The sequence below is a fragment of the Xyrauchen texanus genome, chromosome 35, assembly GCF_025860055.1.
Source record: "Xyrauchen texanus isolate HMW12.3.18 chromosome 35, RBS_HiC_50CHRs, whole genome shotgun sequence".
In the NCBI taxonomy this organism is placed as follows: domain Eukaryota; kingdom Metazoa; phylum Chordata; class Actinopteri; order Cypriniformes; family Catostomidae; genus Xyrauchen; species Xyrauchen texanus.
In genome coordinates, this window is record NC_068310.1 from 10426335 (window position 1) to 10452932 (window position 26598).

Below are 26598 nucleotides of genomic sequence, written 5' to 3' on the forward strand. Positions count from 1 at the left end.
CTAGAGCTGCTAAGTTCATTACTTGGCTGCTGTTTTGCATATCATTATAGTTTTCTAGAACGTTACATTATTTGGTTAATTGGTAAAAAAAAAATCTGTTAAATTTGATTGTTAAAGAACTGAATAAAGAATAATATATTTAATATTGTTTTAATTAGGGCTGTCGATTTAACGCGTTAATTCAGTGCGATTAATTTGACTAAAAATAAATTAACGCAATTAATCGCACTTCCCCCGGACCATAATAAGGAAGAGTCCTAAGAAATGTAAGCTTGTAGTACCACCGTTTTACTCCAGAAGACAGTAAGTGTAATTTCAGCTGTCTGAGCAACACACAGTTTATACAGTGACGAAAACAACATTCAGCAGACACACACTCACACATGCGTTACATTCTTGCCTTCAAAACACTTGAAGGAGCGCAAATGCGAACTAAGGGATCTCAAGATGTGTTAAAAGATTGAGTATTAAACTATATTTAACTTGAAACATTTTATGTTTATGACGCAACGCACCCGAGACGCTACACAAGCATGTCTGACGCAGGTGTAAATTGACGGATCCTTAAACAAGCCCTCATAATAAATCTCCAACTGATTGACAAATTCACTTGTGTAATGGATTGCTGTGAACTGTGTGTCAATGATTGACTTATGATCAATAATATGGTAGTAAACAATACATTGTATTCTAAAGACGCTTTTTGTATTGTCTTATCAATGATTAACTCTTCTGCCACAAGAATGTAATGCATTATAATTATCTGAATATTTGTTATTTTATATATATATATATACACAGGTGAAACTCGAAAAATTTGAATATCGTGCAAAAGTTCATAATTAATTTCAGTAATTCAACTTAAAAGGTGAAACTAATATATTATATTGACTCATTACAAGCAAAGTAAGATATTTCAAGCCTTTATTTGATATCATTTTGATGATTATGGCTTACAGCTTATGAAAACCCCAAATTCAGAATCTCAGAAAATTAGAATATTACATGAAATCAAAAAAAAAAAAAGGATTTTAAATACAGAAATGTCGGCCCTCTGAAAAGTATAATCATGCATATGTACTCAGTACTTGGTTTGGGCCCCTTTTGCATTAATTACTGCCTCAATGTGGCGTGGCATGGATGCTATCAGCCTGTGGCACTGCTGAGGTGTTATGGAAGACCAAGATGCTTCAATAGCGGCCTTCAGCTCTTCTGCATTGTTTGGTCTCATGTCTCTCATCTTTCTCTTGGCAATGCCCCATAGATTCTCTATGGGGTTAAGGTCAGGCGAGTTTGCTGGCCAATCAAGCACAGTAATACCATGGTCATTGAACCAGGTTTTGGTACTTTTGGCAGTGTGGGCAGGTGCCAAGTCCTGCTGGAAAATGAAGTCAGCATCTCCATAAAGCTTGTCTGCTGAAGGAAGTATGAAGTGCTCTAAAATGTCCCGGTAGACGGCTGCGTTGACTCTGGACTTAATAAAGCACAGTGGACCAACACCAGCCGATGACATGGCTCCCCAAACCAACACAGACTGTGGAAACTTCACACTGGACTTCAAGCATCTTGGATTGTGTGCCTCTCCATTCTTCCTCCAGACTCTGGGACCTTGGTTTCCAAATGAGATGCAAAATTTGCTCTCATCAGAAAAGAGGACTTTGGACCACTGAGCAACAGACCACTTCTTTTTTCTTTAGCCCAGGTAAGACGTTTGACATTTGAAGCCCATGTCCATTACCCGTCTGTGTGTGGTGGCTCTTGATGCAGTAACTCCAGCCTCAGTCCACTCCTTGTGAAGCTCCCCCACACATTTGAATGGCCTTTTCCTGACAATCCTCTCCAGGCTACGGTCATCCCTGCTGCTTGTGCACCTTTTTCTTCCACACTTTTCTCTTCCACTTAACTTTCTATTAATGTGCTTTGATACAGCACTTTGAGAACATCCAACTTCTTTTGCAATTACCTTTTGAGGCTTTCCCTCCTTGTGGAGGGTGTCAATGATGGTTTTCACAACTGTCAGGTCAGCAGTCTTCCCCATGATTGTGAATTCAACTGAACCAGACTGAGAGACCATTTAAAGGCTCAGGAACCCTTTGCAGGTGTTTAGCTGATTAGAGTGTGACACTTTGAGCCTACAATACTGAACCTTTTCACAATATTCTAATTTTCTGAGATTCTGAATTTGGGGTTTTCATAAGCTGTAAGCCATAATCATAAAAATTATATCAAATAAAGGCTTGAAATATCTTACTTTGCTTGTAATGAGTCTATATAATATATTAGTTTCACCTTTTAAGTTGAATTACTGAAATTAATGAACTTTTGCACGATATTCTAATTTTTCGAGTTTCACCTGTATATATATATATATATATATATATATATATATATATTTATTTTAATATATCATTTTTTTATATTTAAAGATAACTATGTATAATTATTTCATCATTACATATTTAATTATTGTTATATAAGGGGCTTTCTCAACAAATATTTTTATATGCGTTTAAATGCAATTAATCGCATTTAATTAGTCCGGACACCATGTAATTAATTACATTAAAATGTTTTTGGGATTGACAGCACTAATATAAATGGATACAGATGGTTAAATAATCAGAAAAGGAACTCCGAGTTAAATTGCACTTTATCCAGCCCATCAGTGCTTTGCACAAAATTTCGCCAAACCCACTTGCGCCAAGATTTAGCACATACTTGACCGAAAATACCAACTGACTTCGCTCGTATTAAAGCATAGTGCTGCACTTAGCACTAAGGCTCTTAACATAGGGCCCTATAAGAATACAGAGACAAAAAAATGAACATTGCTACAGCCTACACCGTCTAGACAGCGAGGGACATTTCACTATTAACTGCATACATCTCCCCAGTCATGTTTGGAATATTTGGCACATTTATATACATTTATTGTAATGGCAAAGCAGGACTGGCTCATCCAGCTGTTAGGCTGGTAAATCACATATCTGCTGTTTTCCTATTCAGCCTATGTCTTGTTAATGATTTGCATATTGTTGGGCCTATGCAGTTGAAGGTAATTTTAATAAATAAATAAATTATTTGAAGGTTAATTCACCTAAAAGTGTAACACTGTGGCGCTATCAATACATTGCTCTGTTTGCTTAAGCAGCCCGTCCAGCCCGAAACATCAACATTGGCTCGACCAATGTGTAAGTTTAGGGTTGGACTATCTGTTTGTACAACCAAAGGAAGACGGGGGAGGTACACAGGGATCAGAGCAGAGTATGACCTGAGACATTGGTGGAGGGGTTGAGCACCAGCGGGCTGGTGGACAGTGTGGTCAGGACGGTGGCGGCCATCACCTCTTTATCAGCATGACCAGAGGGCCTCCTGTTTAAAGAGAAAGTGAGACAAATGAGGTTTACAAATCACCAACATCTTAAGACCTGAATCAACAAAAAAACAATTACATCAACCAGACAAAGATGTTTTGCGCATTCTAACATAGTGCTGGGTGATGTAGATCAAATATTGATACTTTCAGCCTTTGCTGATATTCGATATACAATATATCTCAATATGTAATCTTCTGCTATATAGCGTTCCGAATCGTCCCTCAAGATCAGAATTGGATTCAGCAGCGATTTTGTGGTCACGTTTGCACCATTGCCTGATCTCTATAATTCCTTTAGTGAATCAGGCACTAAATGAGTGCAGACATCACATGCTAATAAACGTCACTTTTACCAGCAGCAGTTCATTCATAATGAATCTGCCCCTGAGTGTTCAGGAAACCTATTTGAAAAGTCATCACTTAACCAGTTCAGTTTGGTGCCAGTAGAAGCATAATTATACACTTCACTTTTATAGACAAAACCTGTGTTTAATTCAACATCTATTCATCATCAATGAAAGAGGGCAAGCATTCAGGATGGACTTAAAATTAAAAGACTACAGGCTCTATTTTCGTGGCTGTGCTAAGTACATGCAATGACCGCTTGCTACGTTTGATCAAATCTTTGAGTGAGCACTAATTACATTTTCATGTGAGCGCAAAGCGCAAATGGGTGGGAGTGTTTGCACTATCTGTGGGTGTATGTGCACAAACTGTGGGTATATTGTATGTAAAAGAAGTGGAGCAATTTGCTTTTTTCCTGAAATAAGTCACTGCGCTAATACGTTTCAGTAGCAGGTCTGTTTTCAGCCCAAAATCTAAACTCAGTTTCTGCATTTGCAATTTGGAGATTCCACCAGCAAGTGATAAAGTTTATGATCAAACTCTGAAAATATAGTGGAACATCAAATGATCTCCCTGACAATCACTGTTGTAGCCATTTTATGATTTTTTTTTATGAGATTATGAGATTTATTTTTCAATTATCATTTTGTTTGTATTTATGATCTAATTTATATTGGTATTTGTCCACTTGTTGTCTTAGAGTGATTTTGAAGTCACTGTAAAAGGATCCGGTGAAGAAGGTGGAGGGAGTAACATTTTTGGATTTAGTGTGACTTTTCTGACCACTTCGTAAATAATATAAATAATACATTATATTCACACAAAAGAACATACTGTACAGTAAGTCCATATTTAAAATTAATTGAATACAGTCCATTTACACAACCAACTTCTTATAAATGAGCTGTCTTTGTTATATAGCTGGTGCTTGATGGGGAATGTACTATATAAATGGATACAGATGCTTAAATAATCAGAAAAGGAACTCTGAGATAAATTGCACTTGATCCAGCCCATCAGTGCTTTGCACAAAATTTCGCCAAACCCACTTGCGCCAAGATTTAACGCATACTTGACCAAAAATACCAACTGACTTTGCTCGTATGACTTAAAGCATAGTGCTGCAATTAGCGATAAGGCTCTTAAAATAGGGCCCTATAAGATTACAGAGACAAAAGAAAATGAACATCGGATTGCTACAGCCTACACCGTCTAGACAGTGAAGGACATTTAACTGTAAACTGCATACATCTCCCCAGTCAAATTAGGAATATTTGGCACATTTATATACATTTATTGTAATGCCAAAGCAGGACTGGCTCAACCAACTGTTAGGCTGGTAAAACACACATCTGCTGTTTTCCTATTCAGCCTATGTCTTGTTAATGATTTGCATACTGTTGGGCCTATGCAGTTGAGTATATTGTGAATATTCAATATACTGTATTATCAATCTCTACTCTCACACTAATATCAAACAACACACATCTGTTTGGTGGGCCACATATCTCGCCCTGTATACATCTAGTCCACAGTAAAACACTCGGCTCGGTCGTAACACAGCTCCCTACAGCGCTGAACTTATCACAAGTAATGGAAAATTCCAAGGCAGTAATAAACATTAACTGAGCACTAACACTCGGCCTCTGGAGTATGCTCACACAGCAGAGCTAGATCATCAACTGTATATATTCAGTATGTGTGTGGGAGCCAGTTTACTCGTGTTTGTAAATCAACATCAGGGTTTAGTGTGTGGTTGAATGAACCATTCTGTTAACCATTAAGTGGCTATGCACATGTGAGACTGAAGTATTTCTGAACTATGAGCTGTATATTTATACAGTACAGTATACACATGATTGGTGGGTGTTATTTTTGATTGCAGTGAAAGAAAAGGAAAGGGGGACTAGAGAAGAAAAAGTATTTACATGAGAGAGTGAGAGAGAGAGACAGAGAGAGAGAGAGAGAGAGAGAGAGAGAGAGAGAGAGAGAGAGAGTTAACCGACTCTAAACTTCAATATTTATGCAAAGTAAGCTTTTTTACATGAAATCGATGAAATAAGCAAACGTGTCAGTGACATGTTAAGTCGATAAACACAACATTATTACAAGCACGTCTTCAGAATTTGTAAGTTTGTCTCGTGTCAATCGATAAATATCTTCCATCTATAATCTTGACTTGTTACTTGTTTATATGTAACACAAAAAGGAGATATCAGGCAGAAAACTGCTTGTTTCAATATAATGACAGTGAATGGCTGTCAAGCTCAAAAAATGTAAATAAAACCATCATGGTGTAATAAAAGGAGTCCATACAAAATCTGTCTTCACTTTGTGTATGCAGTAGAATTTAAGTCATTTATAGGTATTTTTGGGCAATTTCATGTCCTAGGGGTCGATTTTTATTAAAACAGATTTCAACTTTTTCTTTTTGTTACATTAATGTACTATATAAGTTTTTACTATGCCTTCATAAATAGTTTTTTGGTACTTTTCAAATGCTTTTTATAAGTACATTAATTTTAGCCTCATCCCACCCAGTTCAAGATTTTCAATATTAAACTATAAAAATCCATTATACATTTTTTTTTTTAAATCTGTGACCATCTAAACAAAGAGTGAAATAAACATAAACTATTTATTGTGTAAAAATGATTTCTATCAATTTTTCACATTTTCCAAAAGTACAACCACACCAAATCATTTTGACCCTAATATAGATTTTTCAAATGTTAGTGTACTTGTTGATCAAGTCAACAAAAATGTCAGTGAAGAGTGAACTTGAGATGAAACATAAGACAAGGATGTTTGAAGAAGAAGAAAAAAAATTATATAAAGGTAAATGACACTTGTGAGCAGATTATTTTTTGTATGATACATAAAATCTATTATATAAGTCTGATCAAGACAAAGGAGTCAGACATCTTATTTCAAAAACATAAAAAATGTAATTCCCATCACCATTATTTCCATCACAGAATTCTATTAAACACGATACAGAATTTGAGATGTGCTGAAAATGATGTGAGGGGAATTTTCATGACTTTCAGAAAAAATGACATAAATCCCCTGTTAAGCATGTACATACAGTATGTACACTGTTGGACATTGTTAGTTGACCAAAAAAAAAAAACTATTGAGAGTGTGAAGAAGCCCTAAATTGAAAAAACAGTTAGTTTTTTTAGGAATATCCCCCTCTACCAAAGCTCTAAAATCTTTTTAAATATACAGTTTAAGACACATTCCATGAAAATCATCGCAAAACCAAAACGTTTTATGTCATTAAAATCAAACCTGATGCATTGGCTCTTAAATGCCATATTTAAATGTAAACAACACAAATGAGATTTGAGAACTACGGCAGAAGGGAAGATTGTCATGGAATAACAACTTTGAATATAAAAATAAAAATTTGATTATATCTTTAGAAGATCTGCAATATTCCTGTACATTTTCCCAAATTGATGGAGTAATTATTATACTTTAATGGTGCCTTTATAAATTTTTGGTGCTTGAAATTGTCCATACCCATTCACTTTTACTGTATTTTGTGTTCCACGGGAAAGAAAATCATACGAGTTTGGACTGACATTAGTGTTAGTAAATGATGACAGAATTTCCATTTTTGGATGAACGATTCCTTTAAGGTTAAATATCTATTGCAACATTCTCAATTATGTAATTTGTGACCAATGCTTGAGTATCACGGGTTATACAGAAGTTCTGGTAATGACATTCTTCCCTCTGTCCGACTCCACATCCTGAACACAGCAGCACTGATCTTAGAACAGAAAAGCTGTGTCTCTGTGTTATATAATCAAAAAATCCGACTCCCTCATATTTTCATGATATATGCTCTCTCTCTGCCCGACACACACACACACGCGCACACACACACACGCTCATACACACACGCTCATACACACACACACCCACACACACACGCGCACACACACACGCTCATACACACACGCTCATACACACACGCTCATACACACACGCTCATACACACACACACACACGCGCACACACACACGCTCATACACACACGCTCATACACACACGCTCATACACACACGCTCATACACACGCGCACACACACACACACACACACACACACACACACACACACACACACTGGGTTTCTTCTCCCACCCCCTGCCTAATTTGGCAACCCTACCAGAGCAAACTGGTTTGGAGTCACTCTGAAAGCCAAGCCCAGAGACTTGGCAGGGTTGTCAAACTTTTTTTTTCTTTATCTGGGTCAACTTCCAAAAATCTCTCTATCTCTAGAAAAAGAGAAAGAACAAAAATAAAGCAAGAACTGGATTAGAAGCAGACAGACTGAGGAGCATTAATAAAATATGTTCGTTTTTGAGATAGGATATAGAAATGAGGGAGACAGAACAAGTTACTGACACACCATACTGTGAAAATATGTTGTATACAACTTTGTAAGCAGTTTTGGAAGGAAAAGAGGAGAGGAGATGAGGAAATTTATTTTCACAAATCCTGTTTTCCATTTTATTTTATTCTGTATTATTTTAAGTTTATTTAATTTCATCATCAAAATAGTGTTTACTCAAAATAATTCCAAATTTTTTTTAACAAATGAATATAGAACAATTACTGTAAACAATATTATTATTATTATTATTAATAATAATCATTATTATTATTATATATAATTGTTATTAATATTATTACAGTGAATATTACATTTTACAAAACAGTTGTAAAATATTTCTGTTGTAAAGTGTGTTGGACGAAGCCAAGCAACAATTTCATTATCTAAGTCTGTTAGTCCAACTGGTACATTTTCAGTCAGACTAATATTTTTACATTTTCAAAACGACAAATGATTGTTTTAGTCTGACTGAAATTTAACGTGCATATACACGTACCAAATGTGTGTGTTTGTGTGTGTGTCAAAAACATATCTACACTATATGTTCCACACACAAACTTCTACTGTACCTTGTTATCTAAATGAAGATATATCATAGACTTCTATTGTTTTTATAAAGCTAATTATAATTAGTATAGACTAACTCAAACTCTAACCCTATCCCCCTTTATGAAAACTTGCAGTTTTAGAATACAAAAACACATTATTTAATTTATTAATACTTTTTTTACCTTAAAGGACATCCCAATAGGGAGGCTTTTGTTTAGCTCACTTCGGGGGTACAATTTTGTCTCTAAAGTACAGATAAGTTCATACATGCACATGTTTATTTAAATAACTAAACAGGGTCATACTTAGACTATTATTGTTTTTAAATAAAGCTAAATATACTGCAGACTAACCCCAACCCTGATACTAACCCTAAAAGAAAATGTAATGGATCTTTTTATTATGGAGCCCCTTAGAGGACAGTGAGAAAGTAGATTTATTTATTGTGTTCCCTCGCAATAAAATTAACCATGGTTTTACTATAGTAATATTGTAACATGACAATAGTAACCATGATTCCCCTTCTGTCACTCACTCGATGTTGTGTTGAATGAAGTGACACAAGGGGTCTTCCTGGCATGCCAAACGTACCTCTGAACCTGAGAAAAGGCCAATGTCAAGTTGGCAGACAGAATTTGCATGGCCCGCCCCGGACATACGGGTATAAAGGGAAGCGGGGCAGCGAGTGCCAGTCAGAATTTTTCTTCGGAGCCAAACGGTTGTGCAACAGCAAGCTGCGTACACCACTGTTCCACTCACCTCTACTGGCGATAAGCACTGCTGTTGGATCTACGGCACGTTTACAGCCGGCGTTCTCTCTTTCTGCATGCTGTGCAGTCCACGCCCCTGGGCGCTTCGACAGTGCTTTCATTGCCTGAAAGAGTGTTTCTCCTCCTAAAAAGAGTTTAATTCCTCTAAAAGAGTTTGAGTTCCCACTCATAAAAGACCACTACAAAGCAGGTGTTGTACGTCCTTTTCAGAACGCGTCTTTTTAAAGTCTTTCCGCCTTTGCGTAGTTCCTGGATGCTGTTGATTTTTCTCCAATTCTGACTGTCATAAAAGCTGCCTCGCGTGCCTGGGCTGCGATCACACGCAGGCAGCGTTTTATGTATGGTTCATGTTCTCAGTGCGAGAACATAGCCATGGCAACATTGTGGTAAGCCACTTCGTTCCTTCTTCCCACAGGATTGAGGACCTGTCTCGGCAGTTCACGTAACACAGTCAGGGCGTGGTGTTTTTATATGGGACCCCTTCTGTCACTTCATTTGACACAACATCGAGTGAGTGACAGAAGGGGAACGTCATGGTTACTGTTGTAACCTCCGTTCCCAGAGGTTGCCACAGCACTAGACCTCCCTTTATACCCGTATGTCCGGGGCGGGGCATGCAAATTCTGTCTGCCAACTTGACATTGCCTTTTTCTCAGGTTCAGAGGTACGTTTGGTGTCCCAGGAAGACCCCTTGTGTCACTTCATTCGCCACAATATCTCGTTCCTTCCCTCGGGGAACGGAGGTTACAACAGTAACCATGACGTTATTTTTGGCTACTATGGTTTTAAAAATACCATAGTTAAACTAAGACTGTTGTAACTTTCGTAAGGGTTAGCCATGGTTTTTACTACACTGTAAAAAATATTCTGTTAAATTGAAGGTAAATTTATCCTATTCAAGGTTTACTATAGTAAAACCATGGTAAATTTTGTGGTTGCTATGGATGTAGTACAAATACCATAGTTCAACTTTAGTTACTGTAGTAAAACTATAGTTAAGTTATTGCGAGAGAATGCAAAACTTTTTGTGAGGTAATGCAAACCTTTCCAGAAAATGTTTTTCTTCCTCGTCCTCTCCTTAATTTTGTCTTCAAAGTGTTGTAAATTAAACACACATTCAAAATAATTTGTAAGCAAGAAGAGGGAGATGATTTCACAGGACAATCTTTTAAAAAGATAACAGCAAAAAATGTGCTTGGGATGTTTTTTTTTCTGAATGTTTCCCTCTCACTGTTTCTTACACTTACCGCCTGCTTTCCTGACATTGAGTCTTACCGCTTCTTTATAACATTCAACTGTCTGATTCACACTTAACCATACACACACACACACACACACACACACACACACACACACACACACACACACACACACACACACACACACACACACACACACACACTTTGTCAAGGCGAGAGGAGGGCTTAGAGAATCAGTCAATGTGTGGTTTGAGTGTGTGAGTAAAAGAGATAAATGGAACATTCTGAAATCTAGATTCCAGTACAAGAAATACAATTTCAGCATGTGTGACACTGTACCAGTAACTGTTATGAATTAACCCACACCCTCCAATCGAAGCTGTTGACAGCATTTGTCGGCCTGTTTAACACTGTCACAATGCTGTAGTCTGACTACATCCACATTAATCTGGATAAATTTAAAAGCGCTGTTTTCGTTTCACAGCAATTCTTAGTAGGTCCTCGTGTTGGCGCGGTTACTCAGCTCAATCCCGGTGGCGGAGGACAAGTCTCAGTTGCTGAGACAGCCGATACGCATATCTTATTATGTGGCTCGTTGTGCATGACACTGCGGAGACTCAGCATGTGGAGGCTCATGCTACTCTCCGCTATCCACGTACAACTTACCACGCGATCCATTGAGAGCAAGAATCCCTAATCACGACCACGAGGAGGTTACCCCATGTGACTCTACCCTCCCTAGCAAATGGGCCAATTTGTTCGGGCCTTCAGAGACCCCTTTGACTCAGTTGAGCTCAAGGCCCTCTCCCTGAAGACGGCCCTCCTAATAGCGCTAGGCTCCATCAAGAGGGTTGGGGACCTGCAAGCATTCTCTGTCAGTGACACCTGCCTGGAGTTCGGTCCTGCACCATGCTTGTAGAGCTCCTCGCTCATCAGGCAGGACCTACCACCACGCCACTAGCTCATATGGCTTCACAACCTTCGTGGTGTATTTGCCACATGTCACCTCCCCATATTCTGGGCAGGATGTAAGAATAGGATCGGGAAAGACCGCCTTCCCCGACGCATTTCATAGTGCTAGGATAGCCCCAGCCACTTCACATTCTATGCGAGAGACATTGAGAAAGAAAAGGCTGCGGCTGCCGGGCTTGCTCCCATGCAAGTCATGTAGCACCTGTTCTCCCCTCAGGGGTGCTGGGAACCTAAGATCAATATATGACATCTCTTTTGGGGGTGTTGGGGAGGGTTACGTGCAGCCGATACAGTTGCCTCTAGCACGCAGCAGCCTGCTTACACTTGTGTCAGCAGTTCACGTAACACGGACTAGTGCGTTGCGCTTTTGAATGGGACCCCTTGTGTCACTTCATTCGACACAACGGGGAACATCTAGGTTCCTGAGGGAGGGAACGAGACATTGTGTCTCTTCTGCCACGGCACTAGACCTACCACTGTAAATGGCCGTACCTTATTCTTGGCTCCTCAGTGCAAAAACCTGACTGACAGATGCACGCCCCCTTCCTTTTATACCCCTATGTCCGGGGGTGGGACATGCAAATTCTGTCTGCCAATTTCTCATTGGCCTTTTCTCAAGTTTAGAGGTACATGAGGCTACCAAGGGAGACCCCTTGTGTCACTTCATTTGACACAATGTCTCGTTCCCTCTCTCAAGGTTAGGAACGGAGGTTAAAACAGTAACCGTGACCTTAAGTCTACTTGGATGTAGTTATCTCAACTTAAAAAGTTAAGTTCACTCTACTTGAATACCAAGTTAATTGAACCTAAATACTCAAGTTTTGGGAGAACCCATTACTCAAAGGAATTGAGGGAACGAGTTTACTCAATCAAATCAGTGCAATTAACTTATTAGGGTTTTCAGTGTAGGTTATGTTAGATAAGAAGAAACAGCTGTGGTTTGCTTTGTGCTACTTCAAAGTGCCATTGTTAAACAGGCTTTTTTGGCCACACATAAGTAGCATTCTAACTGTTTTTTGAGGAGTGCACATGTGCATAAACATACGGGGATAATAAACATCATAGGATGGAGCCCAACAAGTCAACACAGCAGAAAGAATTAAATATTTCTGGGAGTACAGTGGGAAAAGCACATATACTATAAAATATATCCCTACACACCCATGTTAAATATTGACTGTACCTCATGTTTGCGTATATGCGCACATACATTGGAGGAATCGCACTGTTTACGTAGAGGAAAACCCACTATTGCAGCGCAATTCAGCTGTAGGTCACAATAGAATGTTAACAAAAAACACAGCAACAACTCTGGAATATCTGGATATAAACTGAAGCAATGGAGAATAAAATAGCGAAGTCTTCCTCGAATACCATGTTTGGCATTTACACAAGCCAAACTAAGCAGGGAAATTAAGTTGCTGTGGAAAAAGCCGCTAACACAGCTCATGTAAATGGGAATGCCATTTTCTCACAATAAGACGCTTTCTGTTGTCCATGTAAACATAGTCAATGTGTCACTTCCAGCAGTATAAACATGAATTTGATTGCTTTGCAACATTGATTCAACCAATGACATGAGTTTGAGGTGGGGCTATCTGTTTGTTAAAACGTTGAAAAACACATGTTCGGGAAAGCTGTTTGAAAATAATGACTACTCTTTCATTTCTGTTTGGTGGCTCTATAGTGGTGCAAAAATTTTCATCTTAAATACTAAGTAATCATGCAACAAAGTTGTGGTAGAAAAAAATGCATGCTAGAAAATGCGTGCTAGAATATTTTTTTCCCAATACAAAATATATTACATTACTTATTTTTGTTCAATAAAATGATATTATCAGCACAAAAAATTGAATGAAAGGATGAGTGAAGACTTGTGTTTCAATGGAACGAATGAAACAATGTGTCAATGAAACAAATGTGTTTATTTGATTAATAACAAAAAGTGCAAAATCTTATTTCTTTTCATTAATTTTTGTGTTTCTGTTTTAAAATGTATCAAAATCCTAAAACTCCACTGTTTGTCTCTTAATATGTAATGTTTGCTTGTGTGTTTATTGTGCTGGACATAGCAGGCAGAGGGAAGCACAGCTATAACTCCCATGCCTCTGTGTGAGGGTGTTCTGAGTGTGTTTTGTGTGTGTGTGTGTGCTCATGTTAGCCAATAGACACTCAAGTAAACACGCTGCCTGATAGCACTCCAGAGAGTAGCTCCATTACTGACAAACACCCGCTATTGGCTGGAATAAAGCCAGCATCTCACTGAGAGAGAGAGAGAGAGGAGAGAGAGAGAGAGAGGAGAGAGAGAGAGAGAGAGAGAGAGAGAGAGAGAGAGAGAGAGAGAGAGAGAGAAATAGACTTCAAGGAATATTCCGAGTTCAATCGACAGCATTTATGGCATAATATTGATTAACACAAAAATGTATTTTGAATTGTCTCTCCTTTTCTTAAAAAAAAAAAAAACGCATAGGTTACTGTTTTAACCTCCATTCCCTGATGGAGGGAACGAGACGTTATGTCGAGTGAAGTGACACTAGGGGTCCCAATTCAATAACGGCATGCGCTGAACCGTGTACGTGCGCTGCTGATGCAGGTGCGGGCAGGCAGTTGTGTCAAAGCAACAGGCTGCGTCAGACTGCATGTACTCTTCCACAACGGCCCATAAAATAATCATAGGGGGGAACAAAGCGACATGCCAAGCATGGGAGCAGGCCGCGCCAGCCACGCCTTTTCTCTCTCTCTATGTTTCTCACATAGAGATAAAGCGGCTGGGACCATCTTAACAACGCTTTCACACACATCAGGGAAGGTGTTCTTTTCCAACTCCTATTCTATCAGGGGGAAAAGTCCCCGCTGAGACCACCACCTGCCCAGGCTGGGTGGAGGTAAAGAGTGGCGAAATACGTCAAATGGGTTTTCAGGCCACATGTGGGAATGGTGTGGTGGTAGATCCTACCTGCTGCGAGGGAGGAGTTGGTACAAACACGGCGACTGGGGGGCAGCGGGGACTGCCCAAGGGAGACACGGGTCCACCCGTAAGGGGACCGTACAGTGGAAAATACACACAGGGGGATTAATCCACAAGGGCCCATCCTGTGGGGCACCTATTCCAGTACAGAGTAATTTTAGTACCCGTAGTGGGTCTGGTTGGGGAATTCCTCAGCTGAATTCACGGACCAGAGGGCTAGGGAGGAAGAACATTCAGGGAGCGCGAAGTGGACTCTACTGGGGAAAAAGAGCGCACGTGATCACCTCAGTGGAGGGGAAAAGTGCTATATGCAAGTGGAACACCCGGTCAGACATTCCGCATTCCCGAGTTCTACGTGCTCGGTCTTGAGAGAACACGGGACGAGACTGACTCAACCCTGAGATTGTAAAATCTCGTAAAGGTATTGGATGTTGCCCAGCCCGCTGCTCTGCATATGTCTGATAGGGAAGTGCCATTGGCAAGGGGGAGGGCACGGCCTGGGTTGTGACATATAATGAGAGTGCACGACGCCTTGGCGATTTATGTACGCTATCGTAGCGGTAATGTCTGATCGGATCAAGACGTGCTTGCCCCATAATAGTGGGAGAAACCTCTGCAGGGCAAGGATGTCAGCCAACAACTCTAGGCAGTTGATGTGCCAACCCAGCCGGGGCCCATTCTAGGAGGGGAGGCGTCTTTGGTGACCAGAATGCGTCGGGACACCTGCTGTATGGGGACTCCTGTCCACAGAAAACAGAGATCTGTCCAGGGGTTGAAAGTCTGGCGGCAGGCAGAGGTGATGAACACATGGTATGTGCCGCGGAGGCATGCCCATCTCGGGACTCGAGTCTGAAGCCAGTGCTGAAGTGGTCTCATATGCATCAACCCTAGTGGCGCGACCGCCGCAGAGGATGTCAAAAGCCCCAGGAGCCTCTGAAATTGTTTTAGAGGGACCGCTATGCCTGGTTTGAATAAGGTAAGGCATTTCAGCACCAACTGAGCACGCTGTCATTGAGACTGAGTCTAATTCCATGCCGAGAAAAGTGATGCTCTGAGCTTGCTCTTTTCCCAGTTGACCTGAAGCCCTAGATGGCTGAGGTGCCTTAGTACCTGGTCCCTGTGGGTGGATAGTGACTCTCAAGAGTGGTCTATAATGAGCCAGTCGTCCAGGTAATTGTGTATGCGAATGCCACTTCCCTTAGCGGGGCAACGACTACCTCTGCGACCTTCGTGAAGACGCGAGGGGATAGGGTCATGCTGAAGGGGAGGACTTTGTACTCATATGCCTGGCCGTCGAACGTGAACCGTAGGAAGGGTTGGTGTCGAGGCAAGATACAGATGTGGAAGTATGCATCCTTCAGGCTACCGCTGTGAACAAATCATGATGCCGGACGCAAGTTAGAATGTGTTTTTGCGTGAGCATTTTGAATGGGAGTTTGTGTAAGGTACGGTTGAAAACTTGCAAGTCCGAGATCAGTCGTAAGCCGTAGACTTTATTCGGTACGATGAAGTAAGGGCTGTAGAAAGCCAGCTTCACCTCGGCTGGAGGGACAGGCTCTATCGCGTCTTTGAGTAAAAGGGTCACAATCTCCGCACACAGGGTGTTGGCGTCTTGGCTGTGCACCGAGGTAAAGCAGACACAACCGGAAAGGGGCCTGTCGAACTGAATCGCATAGCCGAGTAGGATGGTCCTGGCCAACTAGCACGACGGGTTGGGAAGTGAGAGCCACGAGTCCAAGCTCCGTGCAAGGGGCACTAAGAGGACGAATGTTTTTGGCGTACCTGGCAAGGCTTCACAATGGGGCGGAGCAGGTAGTCTGGCATTGGCAGGCAAAAGCGCATCCCGAGGTTTTGGTGCTGAGAGAAGACTCAAAACACTTACCTCCCGCCGCACACCAGGGGGCTGGTTATTGACTGAGGAGGAGATCCCGTGTAGGCGTCCTCTGGACTCGTCAGAACTGGCCGGCCGGGGGGCAGCAGTCGTGGGTCCGGAGGCGAGAGGCCCACGTCCGGGGTGCTGGGACTGCTGGAGTGTGGCACCAGGTTTTTTATTTTTGCAGGCCAGGTGACCCAGTGAAAGAGGAAATTTCTCTATTATTAAGAATGTGGGTACCGCAGCCTGAAGGGGGTGCGGCAAAGAAAATAACTTTAACTGAATATTCTCCTCCCAGCCCTCCACCTGGGGATGGAGAAGTCTGCTTACCAGCTCCGGAGCAAACGTCTTGTTCCCTGGATTGTCTGTCTCAGGAACGCTTGTGAGCTATCTGGGTCCTTGAGGACGTTCAGGAGATGGGGGGAGTGCACTTCCTGCGGGGCGCTCGACACTGGGACTGAGAGCTGAGCCCAGGTTGAGACGAAGCTGCCTGACGTTTGGAAGCCGCAGGAGGACACCCTCGGCGAGCAGACGGAGCACGGTCTGTATTGGTATGGTGGTGGAGCATGATGTGGTAAATAGCTTCCGTCTGTTTCTTCACCGCTGAGAACTGCTGGGCGAAGTCGACAACGGTGAACGGTGTTGCCAAATAGACCAAGCTGGGAGATGGGGGCGTTGAGGTATTGTGATTTGTCTACATCCCGCATCTCGACCAGGTTCATCTATAGATGACGCTCCTGGACCACAAGGGTGGCCATCGCCTGCCCGAGTGTCTGCGCTGTGACCTTCGTGGCCCTGGCCAGCCGGGTCTTTCTCAATCCCGTGGGAAGTAGGAGCGATGCGGGGGGCGGCTGGAGTGTCGTTCCTCTTTATGAAGGAAAGCCTCGACCGCAACGTTGCTATGGTGAGGTTCTCGCAATGAGAACACGAACCATCCACAAACGCCGCCTCAGTGTGATCATGGCCCAGACACACGAGCCAGCGCCTGTGACCATCAGGAGCAGAGAGAAATTGACCGCATCCAGGAACTACACAGGGGAGGAAGGGCATCTTTATAAACACGCGTCCTGAAAAGGACGTTCAATGCCAGCCGTGTATTTGCTCTTTTAGAGAAAATAAACTCTTTTTGCATCGCTGTCGAAGTGCCCTGTGGCAAAGCTGCACTACTGTGCAGAGAAGGAGAAAGCTGTTGATATGCGCAGTAGATCCAACAGCATAAGCTCTGCAGAGGTGAGTCGAACAGTAAGTGATCTCAGCTTGCTGATCGTACAACTGTTCGGCTCCGAAGAAGAAATCTGAATGGACAGACGCATGATTCCCTCCTTTTATACCCGTATGTACGGGGGAGGGACATGCAAATTCTGTCTGCCAATTTCTCACTGGCCTTTTCTCAGGTTCAGAGGTAACCGAGGCCTTCAAGAAAGTCCCCTAGTGTCGCTTCACTCGACACAATGTCGAAGTGAGCGACAAACGGGGAATCTGGGTTCTAGTGAGGCATTTAAAATGGAAGTGAATGTGGCCAATTTTTTTACATAAAATAATATATAAAAGTATAGCCACAAGACATAAACAATATGTGTTACCATGATTTTAGTGTGATAAAATCCATTAAAAACCTTTTATGTATTAAGTTATAGCCAATTTTACAACTTTGTTGCCATGACGATATAATATCTAAAACCCTAAAATGACTGTAAAAATTACAATTTAAACAACTTTACAGCTCAAATAATACATGAGTTTTCACATAAGCTTTACTTTTTTGCCTTTAAACCCTCCAAAAAGTTTCCCCATTCACTTCCATTGTAAGTGCCTCACTGTAACCTACAATTTAATTGTTTTTTGGGGGGAAAAAGAGGGACGAGTCGAAATAAATGTTTGTGCTAATCAACATTATGCCACAAATGCTGTTGATTGAGCTTAACTTGAATTAAACCCCGGATATTCCTTTAACACATTTCTCTACACTGTACCATCATTCTAGACAAGGGGTTGCGTGATAAAGGAAAGTGCATTGAATGTGTATTCTGTGTTGTTGGTTTGACAGTAAACATATAATATTTATTTGTGAGGACTGTCAAACTCTTGTATCATCTGTTTACATTTGGAGACTGTGTGGATGTGGGTCACCTCACTATTTATAACATAGCCTGACTGTGTGTGTGTGTGTAAATAAGGTATGCGATGTCATCCCGCATGACAGAGGCAGACACACACACACACACAGTTGATCCGTGTCCTTAAATTGCTTGAGAAACACGCATAGTTTTGACTGCACAGTTTTATTTGAAGCATGCACAAATTGACAATCACAAACTTTTCAAGCTGTAATATTTTAGTGTGACTTAAAGGGACAGATGCTTTTTTTTGGGAAACTGTAATTGATACTTTTCATTCCACTGCCCCTAACATTCATTTGGTTTAGACTTATTCATTCAGTGTGATTATCAGGAAGCAGATACGTATGTCATTTCAGACAGGGGGAAGCTATCTGGCCAGCTGAAAAGTGCACAATGAGCACTGAACATTGTGAGTGGTATGCTAAACTTAGCAGCGTGTAAACACACACATCATTCTTCCTGTGGTCTGCTGAAAGACGCTCAGCCGCTGACTTGTGTGACTGTTTCAGAAGTGCAGTTGTCTTCCAGTTGCAGACTGCTGAGTCAGGTCCCTAATATTAAAGTATTTACAACCATTCTCAGATCAGTGATGATAGCAAAAATGGTCCTTACTCATGAGTAAACTCTGCAATTAATAGACAAGATGAGTGGCATGGTATAAGTTGAAGGACTGGATGGCCTATTACTTTGCACAGAAAGATTGGTAAATGATTATGGTGAATTAGCCTCATGCTATTACCTGTAATGTGTAAGTGTTTAAGGAATATTCTGGAAAGTTGAGTTCAATCGACAGCATTTGTGGCATAATGTTGATCACCACAAAAATACATTTCAACTCGTCCCTACTTTTCTTTTAAAAATGCAAAAATCAAGGTTACAGTAAGGCTTACAATGGAAGTGAATGGGGCCAATGTTTGAAGGGGCTGAAAGGCAGAAATGTGAAGCTTATAACTTTATAAAAGCACTAATATTTATTTATTTATTTATATTTTTATCCACTTTTCTCTCAATTTGGAATGCCTAAATACTTAGTAGGTCCTCGTGGTGGTGCAGTTACTCACCTCAATTAAGGTGGCGGATCAATCAATCCACACATCTTATCACGTGGCTCGCTGTGCATGACACCGCAGAGACTCATAGCATGTGGAGGCTCATGCTACTCTCTGTGATACACACACAACTTACCACACACCCCATTGAGGGCGAGAACCCCTACTCATGACCACGAGGAGGTTATCCCATGTGACTCTACCCTCCCTAGCAACTGGGCCAATTTGGTTGCTTTGGAGACCTGGCTGGAGTAACTCAGCACGCCCTGGATTCAAACTCGAGACTCCAGGGGTGAAAGTCAGCGTCAATACTCGCTGAGCTACCCAGGCCCCCTGAAAGCACTAGTATTAATTATTCTGTTAAAAAATATATATTATTTGAGCTGTAAATTTGTTGAAATCTTTGTATCATTCATTTTAGGGTTTACAGCATTACGTCATTCTGGCAGCACTGTTGTAAAATTGGATATAACTTTGCAGAGAAAAAGTTAGCAAGTGATTTTGTCACACTAAATGTGTGCGCATGGTAACACACATATTGTTTACGTCTTGTGGCTATACTTTTGAAACAGTGAGTATTTTGAAGTAAAACAATTGGCCCCCATTCACTTCCATTGTAAGTGACCCAGATTTTTGCTTTTTTTAAAGAAAAGGAAGGACAAGTCAAAATACATTTTTGTGATAATCAACATTATGCCACAAATGATGTTGATTGAGCTTGACTTGTATTGAACTACAACTTAATGCCAATTCCACATCTACCGTATAGCATGCTGTTAATAACACAGACAGTAATGTCGACTTGTCCATCAGTTTGAATAAGCAAACACAAAACATGTTTGTTATATTATACCCAAAATGGTCTTGTGGTGCTGTTCTCAAGCAAGCAGCATCGCAAACAGCATATACAATTTAAAAAATGCTTAACATATATCAATTTCAAATATTTAACCATATTTAAGGAATTTTATGGTATAACCAGAATATCCTGTTGATAAATGTTCATCCAGGTACATGCCCAGTGTTGGTTAAAAGATGTAGTTAAATGCTGCTCTGAGAACAGCAGATGAGTGTGAAAACTGAATTCCCATGGGCTACAAGCTGAATGCATTTACAAGGACTTTTTAAGTCCGATTTCAGTCAGACTTTCAATCTCTCTTCAGTCTAAATGTTCTTATTACGCTTTACATGCAGATTAAAAGGATGAAGCAAAGAAGAGCTCGTATAGCTAGAAAAATCAAAGAGCAAACTGTGTCATCATCATTGATTCAGACATCACTATAAACACAACAGATAACGTACATCTAATCTGCACCAAAATCAACATGTAAAGAATGTAAGAAATACACATGGCTGTATAGTTTTCCATGTTATTGTTGTGACTGTTGTGTGTAACTTCTTCGACACGCTACTTTTGCATAAATGGTCAACTGGAAAATGTCTACCTCACTTCTTCAGCTGACGTCCTTTCTTCTGCGATTCGCATAGTGTCACGTATACTTGGACAGAGAAATGAGTAGCTCGACAATGCAAAAACCCACAGTGGTTTGATTATAACTGTCTATGCAAATGTACTTAATAATCTCTAGGCAAGAAAATAGGCACACAAGGCAGGACTAGTCATCTGGTCTAGTCATTTAAGTTGCATGTCAGTCAACCGAGGTGGATAACAAGTGCATATAAATGCCTTTTTGTCTGAATGTTTGTGTTTTTTAGAGAGTTTTATGTGTCTGCCAACCATCCATGTTGTGTCAACCAGAGAAGGCCTTTGAATTTAGCGTGTGTGTATGTGTATGTGTGTAAGCATGTTTGCTTTTTTCACCATATGACCTTGGCAGAGTTATAAAGTGAGCAGCATTCCTCTGGTACGCACACTCCCTCGAACTCCCTGATGTTTTCTTTTATTCATTTCTTAAGCACATGTTAACATTTGAAAAGTTAACAGTTCCACGTGAGCAGCGAGTGTTTCATACATGATCTAGCGCTCTCTCTCTCTCTGACATGTGTTTTCGTTAGTCTGCTCCCTGCAGTGAGACTCAAGCCATCATTTTCACTCCATTCTTCACTTTCACCCACAAGCAGAGCCACACCCCCCCCAAATACACTCTTGCCCCGTGCTGATGGACGGATAGTCACGGATGAGATCAAGCAGAGTGTTATGATCCATTAGGATCCACTTAAACACATCTTATGAGTAAACAGGGGCCTGTGCTGATATCCACAGATGTAATTCGAAGTATACTCTTTTGTCCACGAGCGCATACAGACACGTTCCACACATGAGCACTAAGACTGTTTGAGATGCTCTTTTACCATCAACGGTAGATGTTTGTGCCCACGATGCACACAGACAAGGACTGTCCGCATGTCTAGAAAAGTAGGCTGCGTGCGGACTATGCTGTTAATTTCTGGCATGTGGAAAACCGAAGTATACTTTGGACTTAACCCAACCCCATTCCTAAACCTAACCAATTACTAACAATATAACACATATAACAGGTAATTTTACATTTTTTAAACACCTAACCCCACCCCTATGCCTAAACCTAACAAATTCTCAACAATACAGAAGACATAAGCAGATATAAGAACAGTCACAATAATTTATTTAAAAAAATTACAAAAAGCACTATAAAAGCATTTTCATTGATACAGAATTTTTAATTCATTTAGTATCAAGGTAAGGTAATCACAATTACCTGTGGCCGAATCACAGCCTAACTGATATTCAGTACAAAGGCACTCTTGATTTTACTTAACTAGTTTTAAGTTTAAATCATTGTTTGAATTAAGACAACAAAAACTCTTTGGTTTGATAATTTGTATAGCTGAGAATTCCCAATATTTATTAATTGTAAGACATACATACTGTACATAGAAATTTGATTAAATGCATTTTAGTTTCTTTTTTTTTTAACCTTATTACATCACGTGTTAACATTGGGAAGTTCTGGTATTTTGCTTAAGTGTAAGCGTAGATGAATACCCTCCTCATTATTTCTACATTTCTGTGTTTCTACACTTTGACATGTTGTTTGGCTACTGTCAGATGCATATCAGCAACAAAACACACTGCTATCTCTCCTTTTCATCTATATTTTCATCTATATCTCTTACTGTACTGCTTGGAGGCAGTTCTCTAATTATAGACTTCCCCACCCCCTCCCAGCACACCCAGTCTATCTATGCCTGTTTTCCACCACACTGTTATGTAATGCTCTGCTCCACTCCAGATACACACACACACATACTGGTAGGAGATCCATGTTTACCAAAGGATCAGGCTACAGCACAGAATGATAGATGTCTGGACTTTAATAGCCCACAACATTGTGATATATAAAAGCCCTTCTTATGCAAGTTACTGTGTGTCTGACAAACAGTACTGCTTTTAAATCAGAGCACACTGTCAAACTCTCTCTCTCTAAAAAGAGCACATTGTCTCATACAGTTATGTAATACACTTTAGAATAATGTAAACAATTTAAAACTGCTCTCTTGCAAGTTTACTTATCCATTTCCCAACAGAAAAGCTGTTTGAAAAGACACAAGAGTGTCTGACAATATTTGTTCACATTTGATTAATTAGAAATAATTTCTGAAACTCTATATAGCTTACAGCTCTATTTAACTCTCTATAGGTCTGTGGTTGACTCTATTATTGCAGATAATTGTGTTATTAATTGTAATTGCTGTATCTATTGCCAGATATTTCTAAGGACCAGAATATCACAGAGACTTGATGGTGGGCTTTTTTGACATGGGCCAGAATGCAACTCAGAACACCATAGAAACCACCTTGCAACGCCATAACAACCAGTGTTTGGGAGTAGTTAACTAAACCGTCCTCTGTCTCTCATGTAGCACTGTAAAATCCAAATAATTTAAGTGAATCGGTTCTCTCTGAGAGTTCATGTAAATGAACCGGTTCAAATAAACAGTTCCCTTAAATTTAGAGGGGAAGGGATGATATATTTAATTACGATATATCATGAAGCAAAAAATGACAAACCAAATTGAGGCAAAACTCTGTATTTCTAAATTTACAAATTTATAGTAAAAAAAAAGGACTTAAATATTGGTCAGTTTCCCACCCACATCTCAGTATCACTTCAGAAGACATTGATTAAACCACTGGGATTGTATGGATTACTTTATGCTGCCTTTATGTGTTTTTTTTGGAGCTTCAACATTTTGGTCACAGAGCTGAAATATTTTCTAAAAATCTTCATTTGTGTTCTGCAGAAGAAAGAAAATCATACACATCTCGGATATCATGAGGGGTGAGTAAATTATGAGAGAATTTTCATTTTTGGGTGAACTATCACTTTAAAGCGAAATATTAAGTCTATTGCTGCTGTTTATCACTATATTTTGATTCAGTTAAATTAAATTATTTTATCGTTTATTATTGTATATAAAGTATAACCTTATGTTCTTTTCAACGTTATCACCCTATTTGTTTAGCCCCTTACTTTGTATTACAGTTATCTTGTAGTAACCATGACTAGTTAGTAGCCATTATAAACTATGATGGTTAACAAATACAATGGTTTAAACTATGGTTACTATAGTAAAACCATGATTAATTTTCATAAAGGAATGTCAACCTAATTAAAAATGTATTATTATAAATATTAGGTGACATTTTTTGAATTCTCCAATCAGAACTTATTACAAAATTATATAATATCATTCAAATGTTATATATCTTAAAGAAAAAAAAATCTACGAATAGCTTCAATGTAGTTAGGCACGTTTTGTAAGCAGCTTGTAGTGTAGCGAACTACTTTCTGTTGTTTATGTAGAACATTAAAATATGAACAATAGAAAAAAAGAAACAAAGTCAAAGTATAATCTACTCTCCAGCTAAGAGGAATAGCAAAACAAACCCCACAATATACAAACATCAACAGAGACAGAAATTTGCACCCACATAACAACACACCACTTCCTCATGCATCCAAATTTAGTTTGACATGTCAGAAGAGAAATGTTCCACACACGCTAAAACTGAGAGCACTCTTTGTCGCACCATCAATATGATTGTAAAATATTTATGGAGCACGACAACTGAACTGTGCATGCTGAAAAGAACAGGAAATGCTATGATGAAATTTATTTTTCTTTTTCACCAGGTTGACTTAATTGTGTTCAAGGCATATGATATGAACACAATGAGGACGAGGAGACACACTTTGCTATTGAGTGTAGAAGCAAACCACACAAAATGGAGGCTATCAAGTTGGGGAAACAAAGTTTGAAAGGAGTCCGCTGAGGGCTGATTAAATAAACTCTGCAAGCTGTGAGTGTGTATGTTTGGGTGGACATGGTACATAGAAACATGTTTGTAACGGGTAAGGATGGGCTAGGAGGAGGCAATCAAGCTTAAACAACATAAAACACACTGACAGCGCGGCCATGTGCGTCTCTCTCTCTCTCACGAAATTGCATCCCTTGCTCCTCTTTATCCCTCTTCTGCTGATTGGGCAGATTCAGTGCCGGGCGTTCATCGTTGCAGCCTGGCCACACCCTCTTCCTCGTTACACCTCCGCCGCCCTATTCAGGCCGGGGAAATACTCCTTCCAGGAGGGGACATGTTGCCCTTATGGCCTCCTTCTTCCGGCAGGTCTTCCACCGCCTCTCTGGAGCCCTGGGAGAGGGAAGGGAGAGGGGAGAGGGAAAGAGCAAGGGGGAGAGACAGAGAGAGAGAGAAGAGAGAGAAAAACTCGCCTGCCGGTCCCCAGACATGCAGTCGGCTAGTCTTCAGCCACTCCTCCGCTCTCTGGCGGATGACAGCCGCTCCTCCCCTGGTAGACAGCAGTGAGTCCTCCAACCCCTGGCAGGTGGAATGGCTCCTCTCCTTCCTGGCAGATGGCAGCAGTTCCTCGGACACCAAGCGGCTGGCAGCAACTCCTCCATCCCCTGGTGGACGGCCGCGGCTCCTCCCCTGGCGGACAGCAGTGGCGAGAACTCCACGACAGCGCATCGCTCCTCCTTCCCATGTTTCGGCACCAATGTAATGGGTAAAGATGGGCAAGGAAGAGGCAGGAACCGGCTGAGCAGTCAACGTAATAAACTAATTTAAACATTACATGAAAAACATAGACACACACACTGTGGCCGCATGTTTCTCTCTCGAACTAGGGATGGGCATTCATCAATAATTTGGTATTTGAACATTTAATCTCATAAAAAACTAATATTCTAAAATTCTATAGGTAGATAATGAGAAGGTAATTAATGAGAAAGAGACATTGTAAAAAAAATGTTTTAGTCATAAAGGTTTGCGTCAGCATTAAAAAGCTTCTAATTATAATCAAAACAAGCTTATATCATGTGCTGTGTTTTTATTTATTTATATATATATAAAAACAAGCAATTCGTGAAAACAAAAAAAGAATAGAATGAAAACATTTAAGCTCACACAAAGTGAAGAAACCGCTAATGAATTCGACTGACACAGTTAAGGTACAGGATGACTATAAACATTCGCCATATAATAGAAATGATTATATTGTATCTCATGTCATGTTTTTGTTGAGAAAAACAAGCATATCCAGGTGCTCATTCAACTATTCTCATTTATACACACCAGTTAAAATGATGGAATGTCCATTACCTCAGCTAGCATAGTTTTTCTCGAATGCCATGTTTGTTGTTTACAGAAGCATCATGGGTATTACGTTGCTACGGGGATGCTGCTTTCTGAAGAGCTGCGCATATACGAGAGTAAAGTGTACACCGCTTATCCAGTACATTTAAATAGGAACCCAGATTTCTCAAAGTAACCCACATTCTCACAATAACCCGCTTTTCTGGAGTCCATCTGAATGTGCTGACAGAACCATTTGCTCACCCAGTGCATTCTGTTATAACTGCCAGTTTTAGTTTGTGTGTTCAGGATTTAACATGCATCTCACTGTATATACAGTATAGCCAACAAAGCAAAACTTTGCTTTAGTTGAA

At 40.4% G+C, this 26598-nt stretch overlaps 1 protein-coding gene across 2 annotated transcripts in view; it reads right to left on the reverse strand.

Moving 5' to 3' along the window:
* LOC127628517 (zinc finger protein 704-like) overlaps positions 1-26598 on the reverse strand; it is an 88121-nt gene that overhangs the window by 34263 nt on the left and 27260 nt on the right. For both annotated transcript variants that reach the window (XM_052105313.1, XM_052105312.1), the window contains exon 3: positions 3272-3372. In XM_052105313.1, the coding sequence (XP_051961273.1) occupies positions 3272-3372 (101 nt within the window). The remainder of the gene's footprint in view (positions 1-3271; positions 3373-26598) is intronic.